This window comes from Schistocerca nitens, chromosome 8 (genome assembly GCF_023898315.1).
Source record: "Schistocerca nitens isolate TAMUIC-IGC-003100 chromosome 8, iqSchNite1.1, whole genome shotgun sequence".
In the NCBI taxonomy this organism is placed as follows: Eukaryota; Metazoa; Arthropoda; class Insecta; order Orthoptera; family Acrididae; genus Schistocerca; species Schistocerca nitens.
In genome coordinates, this window is record NC_064621.1 from 516,421,935 (window position 1) to 516,445,925 (window position 23,991).

Sequence of the window (23,991 nt, forward strand, 5' to 3'; positions counted from 1 at the left end):
AGCATGCACTGAATATTTATTATGGTCAAGTTCATCATTAACAGCAGACAAGAATATCCGTCATTTTGTGAGTCCCAAACATATGCTATAAACAAAGTGATTTATTGTTTTGACCAATGGGCACTCTGGAGTTCTTTCTGCAGTTGAACAGTATAATTTTCTGCAAAATCTACTTGCACCAAGATGTTCTTCTTGTTTGCAGAATTCTTTTTGATTAAAAAAAACTATTGTTGTCTTTTAATAAATACATGTTGTTGGGCTAGCATGTTTGAAAGAGCATCAAGAGACTGACCAACAGCACCATGAATCTCTTTCATAGCGATTCGCTGGTTCACTGTTTGCCATTGGGTCCATTTTCCATTTGATCAGCTTTTTCCTCAAGTTCTCTTCGCTTAATAAAACTCCATGAGCAGCAGCTAATTTCAAGACAACTTTCTTGCACTTCTAGGTAAACAAGTTTCCACACGTTTAACCGCTTTCCTTAACATGGCGGGAGACTTATATGGACTGTTGGTGTAGATGAAGCAAGCATCTCCACCATTACCTTCACTGCCATCTCTAACTTTCTTTCTGAATTTTCTTTGATTAAGTTTCTCTTTTTCTCTTTGCTTCTAAAGTTGAGCAGCAGTTAAACTTTGCCATTTCAACCTTTTCCTTTCATTATCCCCCCCTGCGGACCCAGGGGTTAGAATAGGCCCAAGGTATTCCTGCCTGTCTTAAGAGGCAACTAAAAGGAATGTCACACCTTTTGGCCATTATGTAATGGTCACCTGTAGGGTCTGACCTCCATTTTTTTAAATTTTCCCTAAGAGCAAGCCAACTGGGGAAGGGCACCTTACATGGTGCAACATGTCCATTGTGCATTGCGATCTTTAGCCCACTTTCTCGTTGTGGCATTGCAGTCTTGCTCATCCTCCACCTCTTCAGCGAGGACACCTTCCTGGGTGCGTTTTCCGCCACCCACTATGCAGTGACGTTTTCTGCACTGGAATTGTTTGCACCTCATACCCAGCATGATAGACAGTCCATTGTGGTGGGGCTGCCATGTACCCTGTTGGTTGTTGCCCCCCTGACTACACAGGGATCGCTCTGCTGATGCCTGCACCATTAACTCTCCTCATATGCGAAGGAGTAGATGCCGTCACCCTGTGGCATTGGGACTCCTGGCAATGCCATCCTGCCAGGTGGCTGCAATGGCCATCTTGCCAGGTAGCCTTTGCTGCAGCTGGGTGGCGCCCTTGGGGAGGGCCCCTGGTGGGAGTGGGTGGCACCAGGGCGGATGACATGCGATGAAGCGTACCACGTCATCCCTTGCTGGTGATCAAACACCAGCAGTCTCTAAGTGTTCCAAGTCTCAGTACACTGCAAGGAAGTATGATCCTAAATCGTTCCCCTCCCTGGCCACACCATAGGAGGAAAGCCAGGCTAAGGATGGCAGCGAAACTTATTCGCCCCAGTACCTCGTATTTACGAGTGCTGATGGGGACTCCTTTATCTCGATGAAGCCTCAGTTTTTTGTAGAGCATTTAATGGACAAGTTTGGGGAGTTGGAGGGCTTGTCCAAAATGCGGTCAGTCGGTCTTGATAAAAACGGCATCGCTTGTGATAAGAGCTCATAAGAGCTTAAATGTGGTCCAAGGTATTATATTCAACTGGGACCTTCTGACGACGAGCTGCGCGCCAACTTAAGAGTGACAAGGAGTTCATTTCGTCTGGTGTGTCCTCCGGGGTCCGAGGGATAATCAGGTGCCACCAGTGCCTTCTGCTTGGCTTTCAAGGGTGACACATTACATGAGAAGGTCGAGGTGATGGTCTACCACATTGATCTCAAGCCATATATCTCTCCCCCAATGCGGTGCTTTAAGTGCTGGAAGTTCGGCCATGTACTTCCAGCATCACATGTCGAGATTGTGGACGTCCATCCCATCCCAATACTCCATGTACCCCGCCTCCCATCTGTGTCAACTGCAGAGAGCATCATTCCCCTTGCTCACCAGACTGCAGGATTTTACAGCGACAAAAGAAAATCATGAAACACAAGACCCTGGACCGACTGACCTACACGGAGGCCAAGAGGAAATTTGAGCTCATACATCCTGTGGCTATGACCTCCTCTTATGCCGCTGCTACGAGAAAAGGTGTAGCCCCATCAGTTCCGCGAGTTCCAGACGGCTCTCAGAGCCGGAAGACTACACCTGCCCCCTTGATGGTGGGGGCATTTCCCTCCCTGTTGCTCCCGCACCACCTATAGGAGCACTATTCCCCCAACCATCAGAGAAGCATAAGTCTTCATCGGCTCCTCTTGCTAGGAAGTGGTCCGTTGGGTTACTCCCTGCTAGTGGGGAAGATGACACCCGCCAGTGGCTGAAGTGCCCAAAAGCAGCTGGTTGTAGGGCTTCACGATCAGCCTCAGTCCCGGAGACTGAATCAGTGAAGTCCTCCCAGCCAGAGAAACCCAAGGATCAGCGAAAGAAGTCCAGAAAGAAGACCCCCCAAGCCCAAGGGACGTGTGGTGGCACCCACATCACTGCTGGCTACAAGCTCTGCGTCTGAGGATGAGGTGAAGATTCTGGCATCCACTGAGGACCTAGATCTCACCAGACCCTCAGACACAATATAGCCTGTGCAGGAACTAAGTTGGTGGCAGCAGACGACCCTGAGGCATAGACTGCCTCATTGAATGTTTCATGCCTTCCCAGTCTCACGATCATGTCGTCCTCCAGTGGAATTGCAATGGTTTTTCTGCCACCTTGCGGAGCTACGGCAACTGTTAAGCTGTACTCCTGTTTTCTGCATTGCCCTCCAGGAAACCTGGTACCCGGCGATGCAGACCCCTGCTCTTCGCGGCTACAGGGGATATTACAAGAACTGTAGGGAATATAATAGCGTGTCAGGTGGAGTTTGCTTTTATGTCCTGAACTCGGTATGCAGTGGACCTGTGCCCCTTCAAACTCCTCTTGAAGCTGTGGCTGTCAGGATACGGACAACGCAGAAAATAACTGTCTGCAACGTATATCTCTCTCCCGATGGTGCGGTACCCCTGAATGTATTGGCTGAACTGATTGATCAACTCCCTAAAACTTTCCTGCTTTTGGGAGATTTTAATGTCCATAACCCTCGTGGGGCAGCACCATGCTTACTGGCTGTGGCAGAGATGTCAAAAATTTACTGTCCCAACTCGACCTCTGCCTCTTAAATACTGGGGCCGCCACACATTTCAGTGTGGCTCATGGTAGTTACTCATCCATTGATTTATCAATTTGCAGCCCAGGACTTCTCTCATCTATCGACTGGAGAGATCATTGTTGGCAACCGGAATAAAATAATAATTGGATCCTTTTACTGACCTCTCAGTTCAGATGATACAGTTGCTGAAAGGTTCAAAGAAAACTTGAGTTTGATTTCAAACATGTACCCGACTCATACGATAATAGTTGGTGGTGACTTTAATTTACCCTCGATATGTTGGCGAAAATACATGTTTAATTCCGGAGGTACGCATAAAATATCATCCGAAATTGTGCTAAACACATTCTCTGAAAATTATTTCGAGCAGTTAGTTCATGAGCCCACGTGAGTAGTAAATGGTTGTGAAAACACACTTGACCTATTAGCAACAAATAATCCTGAGTTAATAACCAGCATCAAAACCGTTATAGGGATTAGTGAACCCAAGGTTGTTGTAGCGAGATTGAATATTGTAATCCCCAAATCCTCGAAAAATAAGCGAAAAATATACCTATTCAAAAAAGCAGATAAAAATTCACTTGACACCTTCCTGAGAGACAATCTCCACTCATTTCTTAATAATATTATAAGTGTAGACCAGATGTGGCTTAAATTCAAAGAAATAGTTTCGGCAGCAAATGAGAGGTTTATACCAAATAAACTAACAAACAACAGAGCTGATCCTCCTTGGTACACAAAATGGGTTAGAACACTGTTGCAGAAACAACGAAACAAACATGCCAAATTTAAACAGACGCAAAATCCCCAATTTTATCGATCCTTTACAGAAGCTCGAAACATAGCGCGGAGTTCAATGCGAGATGCCTATAACAGTTTCCACAATGAAACTTTGTCTCAAAACCTCCCAGAAAATCCAAAGAGACTCTGGTCGTATGTGAAGTATGTTAGCGGCAAGAAACAATCAATGCCTCCTCTGCACGATAACAATGGAGATATTATCGAAGACAGTGCTGCCAAAGCAGATTTACTAAACACAGCCTTCCGAAATGCCTTCACAAAAGAAGACGAAGTAAATATTCCAGAATTCAAATCAAGAACATGTGCCAACATAAGTAACATAGAAGTAAATATCCTCGGAGTAGTGAAGCAACTTAAATCACTTAATAAAAGCAAGTATTCTGGTCCAGACTGTACACCAGTTAGGTTCCTTTCGGAATATGCTGATGCATTAGCTCCATACTGAACAATCATATACAACCGTTCACTCGACGAAAGATCTGTACCCAAAGGCTGGAAAGTTGCACAGGTCACACCAATATTCAGGAAAGGTAGTAGGAGTAATCCACTAAATTACAGGCCAATATTGTTAACATTGATATGCACCAGGATTTTAGAACATATATTGTGTTCAAACATTATGAATTACCTCGAAGGAAGTGGTCTATTGACACACAGTCAACATGGGTTTAGAAAACATCGTTCCTGTGAAACACAACTAGCTCTTTATTCTCATGAAGTGTTGAGTGCTATTGACAAGGGATTTCAGATCGATTCCGTATTTCTGAATTTCCGGACGGCTTTTGACACTGTACCACACAAATGGTTCGTAGTAAAATTGCGTGCTTATGGAATATCGTCTCTGTTATATGACTGGATTTGTGATTTCCTGTCAGAGAGGTCACAGTTTGTAGTAATTGATGGAAAGTCATCGAGTAAAACAAGTGATTTCAGGTGTTCCCCAAGGTAGTGTTATAGGCCCTTTGCTGTTCCTTATCTATCTAAACGATTTGGGAGACAATCTGAGCAGCCGTATTTGGTTGTTTGCAGATGACGCTGTCGTTTATCGACTAATAAAGTCATCAGAAGATCAAAACAAACTGCAAAAAGATTTAGAAAAAAATATCTGAATGATGTGAAAAGTGGCAATTGACCCTAAATAACGAAAACTGTGAGATCATCTACATGAGTGCTAAAAGCAACTTGTAAAACTTCGGTTACACGATAAATCAGTCTAATCTAAAAGCCGCAAATTCAACTAAATACCTAGGTATTACAATTACAATTACAAACAACTTAAATTTGAAAGAACACATAGAAAATGTTGTGGGGAAGGCTAACCACAGGCTGCGTTTTATTGGCAGGACACTTAGAAAATGTAACACACCTACTAAGGAGACTGCCTACACTACGCTTGTCTGTCCTCCTTTAGAATACTGCTGCGTGGTGTGGGCTCCTTACCAGATAGGACTGATGAAGCCTATCAAAAAAGTTTAAAGAACGGCAGCCCGTTTAGTATTATTACGAAATGCAGGAGAGAGTGTTCCAGAAATGATACAGGATTTGTGCTGGAAATCATTAAAAGAAAGATGTTTTTCGTTATGACGGAATCTTCTCACAAAATTCCAATCACCAACTTTCTCCTCCGAATGCAAAAATATTTTTTTGGCCCGACCTACATAGGGCAGAACAATCACCATGATAAAATAAGGGAAATCAGAGCTCGTACAGAAAGATATAGGTGTTCATTCTTTCCGCGTGCTGTACAAGATTGGAATAATAGAGAATTGTGAAGGTGGTTCAATGAACCCTCTGCCAGGCACTTAAATGTGATTTGCAGAGTATCGATGTAGATGTAGACATGATGACCTTTGTTGTAGTGACCATTTCCGCATTTTTCTGTTTCTCCCTTGGCATCATGCCCATGGATGCCTACCCAGGTGGGTAGGCAGACTGGGTAGGCTTCACTTCTGCTGTCCCTGTTGAATTTCCCCCACATGGTGCCATCGATGTTGTGATTGAGCAGGCCACTACAACGATAATTTCTGTGGTGGAAAATGCGGTCCCTCGTTCTCTTGGGTGCCCCCGGTGAAAGAAAGTCTCTTGGTGGTCGCCCTAAGTCATTGAGGCAATTAAAGAGCATCAGTGAGCTCTACAGCGACATAAGCAGCACTCTTTCTTAGAGCACCTAATAGCCTTTAAGTGGCTCTGTGCCCACGTTCGCTTGCTTATAAAACGATGGAAACAGGAGTGTTGGGAGAGGTTCGTGTCGACCATTGGGTGCCATACGTCACCTTCCGAAGTCTGGACGAAGATCAGACGTCTGTTTTTGGTACCAGACCCCAACAAGTGTCCCTGGATTTAACATCGATGGCGTGCTCTCTACCAATGCAAACGCGATTGCCAAGCACTATGCTTGAGCCTCTGTGTCGGAGAACTACCCCCCAGCCTTTTGCACCCTCAAATGGCAGATGGAAAGGAAAGTCCCCTCGTTCACTGCATGCCACAGTGAGCCCTATAACACCCCATTTATAGAGTGGGAGCTCCTCAGCACCCTTGCACATTGCCCCGATACAGCTCCTGGGCTGGATCAGATCCACAGTCAGATGATTGAACATCTCTCATCTGACTACAAGCGGTATCTCCTCATCATCTTCAACCAGATATGGTGCGATGGCGTCCTTCCATCGCAATTGTGGGATAGCACCATCATTCTGGTGCTAAAATGCGCTACTAATCCGCATGATGTGGATAGCTGTCGGCCCATCAGCCTCATCAACATTCTCTGTAAGCTGCTGGAACATATGGTGTGTAGGCAGTTGGGTTGGGTCCTGGAGTCACGTGGACTACTGGCTCCATGTCAGAGCAGCTTCCGTCAGGGTCACTCTACCACTGATAATCTTGTGTCCCTCGAGTCTGCCATCCGAACAGCCTTTTCTTGATGCCAATACCTGTTTGCCATCTTTTTTGACTTACAGCATACAACATGACTTGGCGACATCACATTCTTGCCACATGTATGAGTGGGGCCTCTGGGGCCCCCTCCCAAATATTACCAAAACTTCCTATCGCTCCGTACTTTCCATGTCCAGATTGGTGCCTCCCACAGTTCCCCTCGTATTCAGGAGAATGGCGTTCTGCAGGTCTCCGTATTGAGTGTATCTCTATTTTTAGTGGCTATTAACAGCCCAGCAACAGCTGTAGGGTCGTCGGTCTCCCCTTCTCTGTATGCTGATGACTTCTGTCTTTTGTACTGCTCCTCCAGTACTGGTGGTGTTGAGCGACACATACAGGGAGCCATTCACAAGGCGCAGTCATGGGCTGTAGCCCACGGCTTCCAGTTTTCAGCCGTGAAATTGTGTGTCATTCACTTCTGTTGGCATTGTACCATTCATCCTGAACCTGAACTTTATCTTAATGACGATCCACTCACTGTAGTAGAGACGTATCGATTCTTAGGACTGGTTTTCGATGTCCGATTGACTTGGCTACCTCACCTTCGTCAGCTTAAATGGGAGTGCTGGCAGCACCTGAATGCTCTCCACTGCCTGAGTAACACCAACTGGGGTGCAGATTGCTCTATGCTGCTGCAGCTCTACAGAGCCCTTTTTCAATCCCGCCTTTACTATGGGAGTCTGGTTTACGGTTCGGTGGCATCCTCAGTGTTGCGTTTACTCGACCCAGTGAACCACTGTAGTGACGGGAGGTTTTAGAGTAAGTCCGGTGACCAGCGTCCTGATGGAGGCCAGAGTCCCTTCATTGTGGATCCAATGTGCACAAATGCTCGTCAGTTATGTTGCACACATTCATAGCTCTCCTGAGCGTCCACCTGTGGGAGTTTATCTCTCGCATCGGCAGCCCAAGTCAGGGCTCACGATTGCGGTTTGCGTGCGATCCCTTGTCTCCGAACTGGAGTCTTTCCCTTCACCACCTCTACTTGAGGTCCCTTCAAGTACACCTCCATGGTGTACACCTCGGCCAAAGCTTCATCTGGAATTTTTGCGTGGGCTTAAGGACTCCATTAACCCCACCACTCTCCGCTGTCACTTCACCTCAATTCTTGACATGTTCTGGGGCTCTGAAGTTGTTTACACCGACACCTTGATGGCTGATGGTAATGTTGGCTTTGCCTATGCCCGCTGAGGCCATATTGAACAGCATTCCTTACCTGCTGGCTGCAGAGGTTGTGGCCATATCTTGTGCACTTCAGTACATCCATTCCTGTTCTGGTGAGTCTTTTCTTCTCCGTTCTGACTCCCTGACCAGCTTACAAGCTATCAACCAGTGTTAACCTCGCCATCCTTTGGTAGCGAACATCCAGGAGTCCATTTCTGCTCCGGAACGGTCCAGTCATTCAGTAGTGTTTGTGTGGACCTCAGGACACATCGGAATCCCAGGCAATGAACTTGCCGACAGGCTGGTCAAACAGGCTATGCAGAAACCACTCCTGGCGATGGGCATCTCTGAAACTGACCTGCATTCTGTCTTACACCGCAAGTTTTTCTACTTTGGGAGACGGAGTGGCATAACAGTATGCACAACAAACTACATGTCCTTTGTCGGCTCCCCATTGGCCATACGTGGCTCTAACATGGTTACCTCCTCCGTCGCGAGGATCCACCTCAGTGTCACTGTGACTGCCAAATGACAGTCGGCCACCTCTTACTGGACTGCCCACTTTTAGCCACTCTCTGGCGAACTTTTAACTTTCCCAGCACACTACCTTCGGTGTTGGGCGACAATGCCTCAACAGCAGCTTTAGTTTTGCGTTTTATTCATGAGAGCAGATTTTATCATTTGATCTGAGATTTAGTGCATGTTCTTTGTCCCCCTCTGTCCTCCACCGTACGGCTTTTAGGATGGAGCCTTGAATGTGTTGCAAAGTGGCTGGCTTCTCCTCTTTTATTCTCATGGTCAGCCAGCCATGGTAATCTGCATTACTGTTTTTTTTGTACTGTTTTGCCCATTGTAGTGTTTGTTGTCCTTCTGTCATTCTTCTGGTTCTTCCTCTCTCCTGTTATTGTGCCGTATGTCTTCTTTGTTTTCTTCTTTCCCTTGTGTAATTGCTCTACTGGGAACGAGGGACCGATGACCTTGCAGTTTGGTCCCTCCCCCCCTCCCCTCCCCCACCCCCTTTTAAACCAACTTTTCCTTATCCTTCCCCTTAATCTCATCATTAACCCTTTCTCATAGAGTCGCTTCCAGTATTCTCTCATTTTCTCAGCTGATGTGAGAGGCATGATAACAACTGTAAAAATGAAGTATCTTGTTTGAGAATTATTGTGGAAACAGTGAAATTGCTAGTGATAAGACAACATCTGTTTTAAATAAAAAATTCTATTCAATACATAAAAATGTCTATTATTTAGGCGTAATACATAGTGACCTTCAAAGATAGTCGACATCCTGTTGCAGTACATAGGAAGTCAGTAACTTCTTTTTTTATAGGCAGTATTGAGGTTTTCTTATAATTTGGCATTGCTATTGCTTCCCAGAGAAAGAACGGGTTATGGAACAATAAATACTCGGGTTATGGAACAATAAATACTGTTTAGCAAAATAATTAACTCCGTTCTACATGTTGTATGCAGTCATTTAGTCATTTCATTGTAATTTTTACTGAAGAAGCTTATTAACTCACCTTTCAGCAGTTACCCTTCAGACTCACTGAATTTCTCTCTAAAAAGTACATTGTTGGTTTGTAGGCCTTCACCATTTTCCCTCCATTATTTACTAACATTGTAGCCAACATACAGAATTGCAGTATAGCCAACATATAAATGTATTTGACCTACTCCAGCTTAAGGAATGTCAGTCAAATTCAGTTATAAAATTATTGTTATTCCATTACTCCATTTATGTTATTCCATTACTGCAAGTGTGTCATTCCATTACCACTAAAAATATTGTTTATAATGAATTTTTTTTTCTCTGCTATCTCATAAATCTGTATTTGCATGCCTATTTCAAGCTTTCTGTGAAATTGCATTGACCCTAAAAGACAAATTTCAGGCTTCTTTTCAGTAACAGAATGACAGGAGATGATAATAAAAAATAAATCAACCTGGGGACTTTACTAATTAAATAAAATCAATATAAGCTATCGAAATGGGCTGGTCGTAGATACTTGTAAAGTTTTTGAGATATATTCTGTTAATAAATTACTTTACCATGCATCATTGTAGTACTTTTGAAAACTAATTTCTTAGAGGGTCTATAAGCTGAAATTTTAGACAAGCTAAAAAACCATTTGTTCAGTTCCAGCACTTCGTAAGATGAAAATGAAACTTCAAATTAAAAAATTTTGCGTTTCATCCAACAGAACTGATAAGCAGATTAGGAATAAGAATATTTCTAACTTTTAAGGTTTGTGTCCATGTTCTCATGGAACAGCCCCTTAAGTAAAAATGTCTATTAGATTTACGTTCTGACAGCACTTGGTCTCATCAGTCAAGATTAGGTATTTTGTGTATGATAAATTTGTTAACAGTGCATCACTGTTTCTTTCTGATAGTGTGTTAATTCTTAGCAGTTCCAGTTTACATTAATGTATTCACATACTACGACAATATCCTGACAAATGGACAGGGAAGTGTGTATTATATTCAAATGGTGTATGTTTCTTTTTATGTTATACATCCATCTCATTTTTGGGTGTATGGAATGAAAACTGAATTTGATCTAATCTTCTCTGAGCCACTGCTAATGCTAGGCATTTTTCATAACTTTATAAATGACATTTATGAGGATAACTCAATTATTATCTGCAAAGCAGTTATAAAATTTTATTGTAATCAAATAGGAAACTTACAAGGACATCATTTTTCGAGATAGTCTCCTTGCGTTTCAACACACTTGGTCCATCATTGTACAAGCTTCCTGATGCTCTCATAAGAGAAGGTTCTCGGTTGAGCTACAAGCCAGGAATGCACTGCTTCTTTCACTGCTTTGTCCAAGGCAAATCGACGGCCCCTTAGTGCCTGTTTGAGTGGAGCAAACAAGTGATAGTCAGAAGAGGCAAGATTGGGACTATATGGAAGATGATCCGGTACTTCAGATTTGAGTTTCTGGAGCATTTTAACAGTATGGGCAGCAGTATGCGGACGAGCATTGTCATGGAACAACACAACACCTTTTGACAGCAATCCTCATCGTTTGCTTCGAATTGCAGGCTTTAGCCTGGCAGTAGCATCTCACTGTAATGTACACTGTTTATTGTTATGCCCCTTTCCCCATAATGTTCCAGTACTGGACGTTGTGCGTCCCAAAAAATCGTAAGCATCAGTTTTCCTGCGAACGGTTGGGTCTTGAACTTTTTCTTGCATGGCGGCGAATGTGGATGTATCCATTCCATGGTCTGCTGTTTACTCTCTGGCTCATAATGATGGATCTGTGTTTTGTCACCAGTAATGATCCTGTCTAAGAAGTTGTCCCCTTCGTTACCATTGTGATCCAAATGTTGTTGCAGATGGCCAAGCGCGTTTGTTTATGCAACTGTGTGAGTTGTTTTGGGACCCATCTTGCACAAACTTTATGAAATCCAAGTCCGTTGTGGATGATTTCGTAGGCATAACCTTGACTAATTTGCAATCGATTTGCCACTTTGTCAATAGTTAATTGTCTAACAGAACCATTTCACATGAATGCTCAATGGCTTCTTCATTTGTGGCGGTAAACGGTCGTCCGGCTCCTCCATCGTGCGTAACACTTGTGCTACCATTTTGGAATTTTTCAATCCATTTGTAGACACTCTGTTGTGGCGAAACACTGTTCCCGTACTGTACCTAAAGTCTTCGATGAATTTCGGTCCCTGATATGCTTTCCGACCACAAAAAATGGATCACTGAACATTGCTCTTCTTTGGTGCAAGTAGACAGCGGAGCAGCCATGGTTAACAGCATGGCAGCAATAACAAAACTAACCTAGCAGCTTGAAAATTGCAAAGATATAACAACAAATAAAGCATGTGTCATCAATGTAAAATCACAGTACTACCAAAATAAACAAAAATACAACTAAATTGCGGATAATAATTGACCTACTCTCATAGAAGATAGTTGTGAAGATTTCTGTCACTTCTCAGAAGATTTCTGTCACTTCTCATTGAGTTGAAGGCAAAGTCAATGAGAAGTGCTAGAAATCTTCGTGACTGTTATGCAAATGTCATTGATAAAGTTATGGAGGAGAAAAAAGAAAAGAAAAAAAAAGCATCAACTGTGGCTCAGAGAACCATCTGAAAAAGTGGATGAATGCTTATTTTTCTGCTTATTTGATTAACAGTATAAGATAAGATGTAGAATTTTGTACATCATACAATAATTTAAGCCTGCTGTCTACATAATATTTTTAGAAAATGTTAGTGTTGTAGTAGGACTGTATGTTTCTCATCTTTTCCTGTACAATCTCTATGTTTTTCAGGTTGTGGTTGTACTTTCACACAGAGCTCACAACAGTATGTTGATTAGTACCTGTTATGCAGCCCATAAATAACCAAAAATTTGTTGACTTTTACAGAGAGAAGAATGGAGTCAGATTCTAGTGACTCAAGTGATGACTATGACAGTGATTATTCTGAAAGCTCAGCAGGTGATTCAAGTATGGGCAGTGGACATAGCAGTGAAGATGAACAGAACAGGGGGAGTTCCTCAGGAATGGCTATAGATGCATCTAATCCTGAAGAAGCTGCAGATGAAGAAGAAGAAGAGGAAGATGATCTTGTGAAAGCTATAAAACGTGAAAAGGAAAAAGTTAGAGAACATCCTCCAGACATACAGTGTGAGGATTATGTAGTTGATATTTCGTTTCACCCTCAAGAAAACATATTAGCTGCAGGAAGTATAACGGGTGATGTTCTACTGTAAGTAATATTTCAGCATTACTGTTAGATAATGATTGTATTCTGTGCAGAATTCACACTTTTATGCTGAATAAGACAGTGATATGTACTATTCGTGGACTTCTCATGTAAAAATAAATTTATTTGCGCACGCAACATAGCAGTTAGTTACAAGTAATCATAATCGCAAGACTGCTAAAATTGTCTACATCAATACCTTGTTTTTAGCTCAGAGACAGTGAGGAGAATCAAAGAGTTTACACAGCACACATGAATTATTTAGAAGATGATTCACTGTTCACATCACTCCCCACTACCCCCCCCCCCCGCATCCGCCACCCTCACGCCATGTGTCAACAGTCTTTGGGGCTGAAACGTATGCTGCACCCAAAATGTGTAGATGGCGGCAGTGGAAGACTAGGTGGGCCCAGTCTCCTCGTAGAGCTAGACATAGATAGCATCTTGGTGTTAGCTCAGCAGAAGGGCATCTTGAGTCAGTTAATGGATATTGTGACAGAGGAGACATTGATATCAACGTCAAAACTTTTGTTGTGACATGCTAATAATACTCTGTGGACCATCGTGTGGTGGTCAGAGAGGTTTTCGAATAGCATCATGCTCGATGAAAGCCTGTGTGCATGACTCTAAGGCACTGATTAATGAATAGTCACTGGGTAAAATATTCTTTGAAATCACACGACAGAGCTTGTAGGTCTGTGAATGAAGATGTTGCACATTATCTGAGCCTTCAATTACATTGTTAGTAAACATCTCTCACCAAGTGAGGTGGCACAGTGCTTAGCCCACTGGACTCTCATTCGGCAGGAACAAGGTTGAAACCCACGTCCGGCCATCCTGATTTAGGTTTTCCGTGGTTTCCCTAAATCACTTCAGGCAAATGCTGGGATGGTTCTTTTTCTTTTGAAAGGCCACAGCCGACTTCCTTACCTACCCTTCCCTAACCTGATGAGACCGATGACCTTGCTGTTTGGTCTCCTCACCCAAATCAACCAACCAACCAAACAGCTCTCCCGGTACTCAAAGTGTCTTCCTGTGCACTAATTCAGCTATTTTTACACTGGGATCTCCTTTGAAGGCCTAGTAGAAAATAGGTAGACTTTCAGCTCAGTGCTCTGTGGCATGGCATCTGATGGAGGACTTAAACTGCTGACGAAGCCATTCCACAAAACCATTAGCAGCGAGATGGTAGATGCAGGGTTAAATACTGTTCGTGCTGAACAATGCTGAGTGCTTTAAAGAGGTATGACTCGATTTGCTTGCCCTGATTGGTAATGACATGGGGAGGAACAGTGAAGCATAGGATTAACTCGTGGAAGAAGGTTGTGGCTACAGTTACTGTTGTTGTGTCTTTCAGAGGCTAGAGTTCAGGCCAACAGGAAAATGGTCAGCTGCTGTGGAACAATATTAGGAACCTTCTGATGCTGGCAAAGGTCCAATGATGTTGATGTGAACATGTCCAAAGCGTTGACTTGGAGAGGCAGGGGTACCGAGCGGAACTTTTATGGGCTGAATTACTTTGTTGAGAACTTGGAGACATGCTAAAGTGGTTTAGCATGTCTCCAAGTTTAGATGAACCTTCTAAAATTTCATTGAGAGGTGCTGCCAACAATGCTTGATTGCTCACAAAAGTCTATGAAAGTATTTTAAGCCCAAGAAATGACGTAATTCTCATACTGTAGTGGGCTGGGGAAGCTGAAGAATACCTTCCACTCTGGCTTAAGGTGGCAGTTTTCCTTGTGCATTGATAAGGTACCATAGGAATTTTACTTCCATTGCTTTGAAGACACATTTTTGCTGATTAATCACTAAACCAAGTTCTTATAGTATAGTGAATAGTTGCTGTAGATCTGCTAGATGCTCTTCCATTTTCTTCTGAGGAACTGCTATAGAGGCCCTGCTACTGTTTCAAGGGTGACAAGTCCCTTGTGCTAACATAGAAGTCTTGTTTTGTGACCTTTAGTTTTTCCAGATGCAGATGATAAAGCTGTGAATGAACTGGCTGTCCTGGGTGTAGTAGTGTTGTGTGTCTTGCTGGTACTGGAGTAGGCAATAGACTCATGACTTCAGGATACTGATGAAGCAATTTTTTTGTATGGCGAATCATCTGCAATCACTTTGATGCCACCGTGGTTGGTATGGCATAGGTGTGCATTACTAGCTGTGTTGTAGAATCAAACGGGACTCGATTGTCCCCCCAGGGGGCTCATCGCTCTTGTGCTTGGTGACCACGGGGCCCCAGCCCTTGCAGCACCGCTTTTCTTTCAGTGCTGCTTGTCTCCTCTTCTTTTGTCGTTTTCCCTTCTCTTGGGGAGATGTCTCGTGCCTCCATGGGCTCTTGAAGCTCATTTGTGTTGGTTTACTTGTAGGACTCTTCTCTCTTGTACTGCTCTTTCCCTATATTGTTCTTTTCCTACACTGCTCTTTTACTGTATCGCTCTGTCCCTGTACTGCCCTTTTCCTGTACTGCCCTCCCTTTCCTCCGCTGTGGCGTTTGAGGCCATCCTTTCTTTCTTCCTTTCCTTCTTATCTCTTCTTCTCCTCCCTTTGTGTGCCTGACGGCCACCCACGCATTTAACGCGTAGCAGGAGACTGGGTAACGGGTATTTCCCAGCCCCGGGTTGGCATGTAGGGCCCGCACGTACCCCCAGGTACAGGCCAGGCCCAGGGAGGGGTGATTGCCTGAGCTGTTACCTTCCTCCTCTGTTGATTGGTCCCTCTGTCTGTCATTCGGGAGGTGTGACCTGAGGCGTGGACAGTCACCTAAGGCGGGCGGCTCCCCTTTGGAGGGTCCTTGCTGGAAGGAGCACGCCATCGGAGATGCTGGCAATCATGTGGCACTTCTTCCCTATGACTGATTTTCCTTCTCTTTCTCCGAGTGTTTCACATAAAAGAAAGTGGAATGAGGCTCCTGTCTCAATGTCTCTTCCTGTTACACCTCGATATCTAGTGGTCTCACATTTAGACAAAAACCAGACTATTGCTTCTGTAAACCCCTTTGTTATACAGAAAGGCGTGGATGGCATCACCAGCCCTGTGAAGCCATGCTCTCGTCTCTGCAAGGGGATGCTGCTTTTGTAAATTGATAGTGCTCTCCAGGCCCAGAAACTACTCAAGGCCTAAATCCTCCACGAATATCCTATAAAAGTGGAGGCTCACAGGACACTTAACTTGTCCCGCAGTATTATCTACATCCAGCTGTTGGATGGCTTGACAGAGGATGAAAGAACTAATTATCTATCGGAACAGGGCATTACTGCTGTTCATCGAGTTATGAAGAAGGAAGATAAAGGCAGGCTATGAAGTCATCTCTGTGCGCCCTTACATTCCCAATCTGTTGAGGTGTTACAAATGCCACCAGTTCAATCATACTAGCATGTCATGTGAAAACGCGACCAAATGTGTCACTTGTAGCAGGGATGCACATGAGGGCGCCTGTCCATCTCCTTCCCCCCGCTGCATTAATTGTCATGGAGAACATGCTGCTTCTTCTCATTCTTGTCCCATCTATCAAGATGAGCGAGCTGTCCAGGAGATAATGGTGAAGGAGAAGGTACCTTTCCCTGTTGCCCGGGAACTGTTGGCAAGTCATAAACCATAATGTCCCTTCGTCTGGAAGGTACAGCACCGTGTTAGCCTCTCCCCGTCCCACAAAAAACATGGCTACGCAAACTTGTGTGAGATTTATCTTTACCAGGCTTAGGTAGGAGAACAATAATAGCTTCACGCCAAAGTGTGGGAAATACACCATCAGTCCAAATATGGTTGTAGGTATTGAGGAGAAAGCGTCTTCCCACAGGAGGAAGATTCTGCAGCATGAGGACATGGATTGTATCGGGCCCAGGAGCAGAAGACCTGGATGACGGGAGAGCACGTTCAAGATCCCTCATAGTAAAAGGAGTATTGTAGCATTCTCAATTCGAAGAGAGAAAAGAAATTGCACGAGCTTCCTCCACCGGCTTCCTAGGAAGGAAGGCAGGATGGTAGTGGGTGGAGCTTGAAACCTCCACAAAGTACTGGCCCAAAGCGTTGGAAACATCTACAGGGTCGACGGAGAGCTTCTGTAAAATTTGGAAGGTAGGAGATGAGGTACTGGCAGAAGTAAAGCTGTGAGGACAGGGTGTGAGTCATGCTTGGGTAGCTCAGTTTGTAGAGCACTTGCCCGGGAAAGGCAAAGGTCCCGAGTTCGAGTCTCGGTCCGGCACACAGTTTTAATCTGCCAGGAAGTTTCATATCAGCGCACACTCCGCTGCAGAGTGAAAATCTCATTCTGGGCTATCTACAGGGTCGACTATGATGTTTCCCACCACAGTCAAACCAGGGATTGGGAGTGGGCAGTAGTCCCAGGAAGCCGGCGCAGGCCACCCCAAACGAGAGAGGACAGAGTAAAACTGTTGAACGAGCTGGTGAAGGAAACCCAGCATGTTTTCTTGCTTTCCTTAATAGTGCGACGGCACTGCGCACGTTGTTACTTGTAGCACGAATCGCATTGCTGTACTCCACAGTCCACCAAGGGACCGGGACCTGATGGGGAGAATTAGTAGTAAGAGAGATAGAGGATTTGGCAGCCGAATAACAACCATGAGGTGCTTGACCTGATCATCATAACTGGGAAACGGCCATTTGTCAAAGACTGCCAAGGAAGGAATATAGCCTCCAGTGAGCAAGAGAGAATTTCCAATGAGTGGGCTGCTGTAGTGGGGTATGATTGTACAGGTGAGTCACACAAGGGAAGTGGTCACTCGAGTAAGTATCTGAAAGAGCACACCACTTGAGATGTCAAGCGAGCTGGGTAGAGCAGATCGAGAGGTCTAATTGGGAATAAGTGTGTGTGGAATCAGAGAGAAACATGGCTTCACCGGTGTTAAGGCACACAAGATTAAGATTATTGAGAAGATCTCCCAAAAGAGAACCTCTCGGGCAGGCGGCAGGCAAGCTCCAAAGAGGATGATGGGCATTGGTGTCACAGTTCAGTTTGATGCCGGCAAAGTCGCCTCGCCTTCAAGCTGACCTTCCGTCTCCCACTTCCTGGGCAGTAGATTCTGATACCTGTTCTTCGCCCTCACCGGCGAAGACGGTTGCAACGCAGCCAGCAAACCGTCAATTCAAAAAGGATTATTCCCAGAAAGATTTCTTGCATACCTCAAGTTCGCAGCTATCTGGCTATTCTGCCAATCGTCAAGTCAAAACAATCATCCCCCTCTCCGACTCATCGACCCTCTTTGACTCATCGGTCCTTTTCAACTGACCGACACTGAGGAAGTTCCGTTGATCCCGCTGAGTTGATGGACGAAGATCCTCCACCTGTGGATTCCAGTGGCCGTCCTCCCGCGACAGCTCGCCCAAAGTGGCCATTTAGGTGACTCTTCTTCATTCTCCAATGTTCCTAAATTTTATGGTCCTTTTACAGTGGATTATCCATGGCCTTCGGTCTAACAGGGCGGACCTCCAGCTGCTCCTGCGATTGCAATGTCCACTTGTAGTCTGTCTCCAAGAAACCAAGCTACGTCCTCAAGACCATTTTCCTCTCTCCCATATTACTTCGCTCCGGATGGACCTTTCCCTTACAGTGGGGATTCCTGCTCACGGTAGTGTCATGCTGCTTCTACGAGAACCTATCCCCTTGCACACCCACCTGCAAGCAGTTGCTGCCCATGTTTTCCTTCTCGAATTTACCTTTTCCCTCTACACCATATGTATCTGTTCGTCTTCTGCTGTCACTAGGGCAGACCTGATGCAGCTTGTTGCTCAGCTTCCTCCACCCTTTCTGCTCCTCAGTGACACCAATGCCCATCATCCTCTTCGGGGCTCGCCTGCCGCCTGCCCGAGAGGTTCTCTTTTGAGAGACCTTCTTAATCATCTTAATCTTGTGTGCCTTAACACCAGCGAAGCCATGTTTCTCTCTGATTCCACGCAGTATTATTCCCAATTAGACCCCTCGATCTGCTCTGCCCAGCTCGCTCGGCATCTCGAGTGGTGTGCTCTTTCAGATACTTACTCGAGTGACCACTTCCCTTGTGTGACTCACCTGTACAATATCATACCCCACCACAGCGGCACGCCTATTGGAAATTCTCTCTTGCTGGCTGGAGGCTATATTCCTCCTTGGCAGTCTTTGACAAATGGCCGTTTCCCAGCTGTGATGATCAGGTCGAGCACCTCATAGTTGTTATTCTCTCGGCTGCCAAATCCTCTATCTCTCGTACTTCTCCCCATCGGGTCCCGGTACCTTGGTGGACTGTGGAGTGCGGCAATGCTATTCGTGCCTGACGATGTGCTCTTCGCGTCTTTCACCATCATCCTATGTTGTTGCTGCTGTTGTTGTTGTTGTTGTTGTAGTCTTCAGCCCTGAGACTGGTTTGATGCAGCTCTCCATGCTACCCTATCCTGTGCGAGCTTCTTCATCTTCCTGTACCTACTGCAACCTACATCCTTCTGAATCTGCTTAGTGTATTCATCTCTTGGTCTCCCTCTACGATTTTTACCCTCCACACTGCCCTCCTATGCTAAATTTGTGATCTCCTGATGCCTCAGAACACGTCCTAACAACCGGTCCGTTCTTCTTGTCAAGTTGTGCCATAAAGTCCTCCCCAATTCTATTAGTACCTCCACATTAGTTATGTGATCTACCCATCGAATCTTCAGCATTCTTCTGTAGCACCACATTTCGAAAGCTTCTATTCTCTTCTTGTCCAAATTATTTATCGTCCATGTTTCACTTCCGTACATGGCTACACTCCATACAAATACTTTCAGAAACGACTTCCTGACACTTAAATCTATACTTGATGTTAACAAATTTCTCTTCTGAAGAAACGCTTTCCTTGCCATTGCCAGTCTACATTTTATATCCTCTCTACTTCGACCATCATCAGTTATTTTGCTCCCCACATAGCAAAATTCCTTTACTACTTTAAGTATATCATTTCCTAATCTAATTCCCTCAGTATCATCCGATTTAATTCGACTACATTCCATTATCCTCGTTTTGCTTTTGTTGATGTTCATCTTATATCCTCCTTTCAAGACACTGTCCATTCCGTTCAACTGCTCTTCCAGGTCCTTTGCTGTCTCTGACAGAATTACAATGTCATCGGTGAACCTCAAAGTTTTTATTTCTTCTCCATGGATTTTAATTCGTACTCCGAATTTTTCTTTTGTTTCCTTTACTGCTTGCTCAATATACAGATTGAATAACATCGGGGAGAGGCTACAACCCTGTCTCACTCCCTTCCCGACCACTGCTTCCCTTTCATGCCCCTCGACTCTTATAATTGCCATCTGATTTCTGTACAAATTGTAAATAGCCTTTCGCTCCCTGTATTTTACCCCTGCCACTTTTATAATTTGAAAGAGAGTATTCCAGTCAACATTATAAAAGGCTTTCTCTAAGTCTACAAATGCTAGAAACGTAGGTTTGCCTTTCCTTAATCTTTCTTCTAAGATAAGTCGTAAGGTGAGTATTGCCTCACGTGTTCCAACATTTCTACGGAGTCCAAACTGATCTTCCCCGAGGTCGGCTTCTACCAGTTTTTCCATTTGTCTGTAAAGAATTCGCGTTAGTATATTTCAGCTGTGACTTATTAAACTGATAGTTCGGTAATTTTCACATCTGTCAACACCTGCTTTGTTTGGAATTGGAATTATTATATTCTTCTTGAAGCCTTAGGGTATTTCCCCTGTCTCATACATCTTGCTCACCATATGGTAGAGTTTAGTCATGACTGGCTCTCCCAAGGCCGTCAGTAGTTCTAATGGAATATTGTCTACTCCCGGGGCCTTGTTTCGACTCAGGTCTTTCAGTGCTCTGTCAAACTCTTCACGCAGTATCGTATCTCCCATTTCATCTTCATCTACATCCTCTTCCATTTCCATAATATTGTCCTCAAGTACATTGCCCTTGTATAGACCCTCTATATACTCCTTCCACCTTTCTGCTTTCCCTTCTTTGCTTAGAACAGGTTTCCATCTGAGCTCTTGATATTCATGCAAGTGGTTCTCTTTTCTACAAATGTCTCTTTAATTTTGCTGTAGGCAGTATCTATCTTACCCCTAGTGAGATAAGCCTCTACATCCTTACATCTCTCCTCTAGCCTTGCTGTAGGCAGTATCTATCTTACCCCTAGTGAGATAAGCCTCTACATCCTTACATCTCTCCTCTAGCCATCCCTGCTTAGCCATTTTGCACTTCCTGTCGATCTCATTTTTGAGACGTTTGTATTCCTTTTTGCCTGCTTCATTTAATGCATTTTTATATTTTCTCCTTTCATCAATTAAATTCAATATTTCTTCTGTTACCCAAGGATTTCTACCAGCCCTCGTCTTTTTACCTACTTGATCCTCTGCTGCCTTCACTACTTCATCCCTCAAAGCTACCCATTCTTCTTCTACTGTATTTCTTTCCCCCATTCCTGTCAATTGTTCCCTTATGCTCTCCCTGAAACTCTGTACAACCTCTGGTTTAGCCAGTTTATCCAGGTCCCATCTCCTTAAAATCCCACCTTTTTGCCATTTCTTCAGTTTTAATCTACAGTTCATAACCAATAGATTGTGGTCAGAGTCCACATCTGCTCCTGGAAATGTCTTACAATTTAAAACCTGGTTCCTAAATCTCTGTCTTACCATTATATAATCTATCTGATACCTTTCAGTATCTCCAGGATTCTTCCATGTATACAACCTTCTTTTATGATTCTTGAACCAAGTGTTAGCTATGATTGAGTTATGCTCTGTGTAAAATTCTACCAGGTGGCTTCCCCTTTCATTTCTTACCCCCAATCCATATTCACCCACTATGTTTCCTTCTCTCCTTTTTCCTATTCTGAAATTCCAGTCACCCATGACTATTAAATTTTCGTCTTCCTTCACTATCTGAATAATTTCTTTTATCTCATCATACATTTCTTCAATTTCTTCATCATCTGCAGAGCTAGTTGGCATATAAACTTGTACTACTGTAGTAGGCGTGGGCTTCGTGTCTATCTTGGCCACAATAATGCGTTCACTATGCTGTTTGAAGGAGCTTACCCGCAATCCTAATTTTTTATTCACTATTAAACATACTCCTGCATTACCCCTATGTTAATGAACTGCATCTGCTACAAGTAACAGCGTGCGCAGTGCCGTCGCACTATTAAGGAAAGCAAGAAAGCACCAGCTCGTTCAACAGTTTTACTCTGTCCTCTCTTGTTTGGGGTGGCCTGCGCCAGCTTTCTGGGACTACCGCCCACTCCCCAATCCCTGGTCTGACTGTGGCGGGAAAAGTCATAGTCGACCCTGTAGGTGTTTCCAATGCTTTGTGCCAGTACTTTGCGGAAGTTTCAAGCTCCACCCACTACCATCCTGCCTTCCTTCCTCCGAAACAGGTGGAGGAGGCTCGTGCAATCTCTTTTCTCTCTTTGAATAGAGAATGCTGCAATACTCCTTTTACTTTGAGGGATCTCGAACATGCTCTCCCCTCATCCAGGTCTTCTGCTCCTGGGCCCGATACAATCCACGTCCTCATGCTGCAGAATCTTCCTCCTGTGGGAAGACACTTTCTCCTTGATACCTACAACCGTATTTGGACTGATGGCGTATTTCCCACGCTTTGGCGTGAAGCTATTATTGTTCCCCTACCTAAGCCTGGTAAAGATAAATCTCTTCCTTCCAGCCATTGTCCATTTTCCCTTACCAGCAGCATTTGTAAGGTGATGGAATGCATGATCAATGGTCAGTGTGGTGTCTGGAGTCACACCATCTTCTCACTAATCCTCAGTGTGGGTTCCGAAAGCGCCGCTCAGCTGTTGATCATCTCGTCACCCTGTCGATGTTCATCGTGAATAATTTTCTGCAGAAACGACAAACAGTGGCTGTATTCTTTGTTTTTTAGAACGCCTATGATACTTGTTGGCAGACAGGCATTCTACGTACTATGCACACATTGGGCTTTCGCGATCATCTTCCCACTTTCATCCAGGAATTTTTCACAGACCGAGTTTTCTGAGGACGTGTGGATTCCTCCTTATCCCACACCTTTTCCCAGGAGAATGGGGTGCCTCAGGGCTCCATACTGAGTGTTGTCCTCTTCGCCATAGCCATCAACCCAATTATGGACTGCCTTCCAGCTGGCATTTCCAGCTCTATTTTCGTTGACGACTTTGCCATTTATTGCAGCTCCCAGCATATGTGTCTCCTGCAATACTGTCTTCAGCGTTGTCTGGACCGTCTCTGTTCGTGGAGTGTCACAAATGGTTTCCATTTTTCTGCTACCAAGTCTGTTTGCGTCAACTTCTGGCAGAATAAGGCTTTTCTTCCATTGCCCTTGCGACTGGGCCAAAATGCTCTCCCGTTTGTGGATGCAATGAAGTTCTTAGGGCTTATGTTCGATAGGAAACTCAGTTGGTCTCCCCACATGTCCTACCTGGCCGCACGCTGCACCCGGTCCCTCAGTGTCATTCGTGTATTGAGTGGTACCTCTTGGGGAGCTGACCGGACTGTCCTCCTCCGTCTTGATCGATCGCTCCAAGTTTGATTATGGATGCATTGTCTACTCCTCTGCACGGCCGTCTATCTTACACCGTGTAAATACAATACACTATTTGGGGATCTGTCTCGCCACTGGTGCCTTCTGTACTAGGCCAGTTGAGAGTCTCTACGCAGAAGCCAGTGAACTACCACTGTCATACCGGCGCGACATCCTACTCAGTAGGTATGCGTGTTGGCTTTCTTCCATGCCAGGTCACCCAACATTTGACCCCTTTTTTGTGGCATTCTTGACTGGCAATAGGAGATGTATGTTTGTTTTCTGTGGCCCCCCGGCATTCGCTTTCATCACTTGCTTCAGCAGCTGCAGTTCACACTTCCTGTCACTTTCCGAATGGGCAAGAGCCCTTCACCACCTTGGCTTCAGGCACAGGTTTGTGTTCATTTTGACCTCAGCTCGTTCCCGAAAGATTCCACGCCTGAGCTGACCTATCGCTGCAAATTTCTCGAATTTCGCTCACAACTTGCCGATAGCATATTTTTGTTCACTGGTGGTTCCAAGTCTGCCCCCATGTGTTGGCAGTGCTTTTGTCATCGGGGATGATAAGTTTCAATACCGGCTTCTCGACCAGTGCACAATTTTTACTGCAGAGCTTTTTGCCCTCTATTAGGCTGTTCACTACGTCCAGAGGCACCACCTCAGTTGC

The 23,991-nt window shown here is 44.6% G+C and overlaps 1 protein-coding gene across 1 annotated transcript in view; it reads left to right on the forward strand.

Moving 5' to 3' along the window:
- Positions 1-23,991, forward strand: part of LOC126199158 (WD repeat-containing protein 55 homolog) — a 58,193-nt gene that overhangs the window by 11,011 nt on the left and 23,191 nt on the right. Inside the window, exon 2 of the mRNA XM_049935913.1 lies at positions 12,481-12,823. Within this exon, the coding sequence (XP_049791870.1) occupies positions 12,481-12,823 (343 nt within the window). The remainder of the gene's footprint in view (positions 1-12,480; positions 12,824-23,991) is intronic.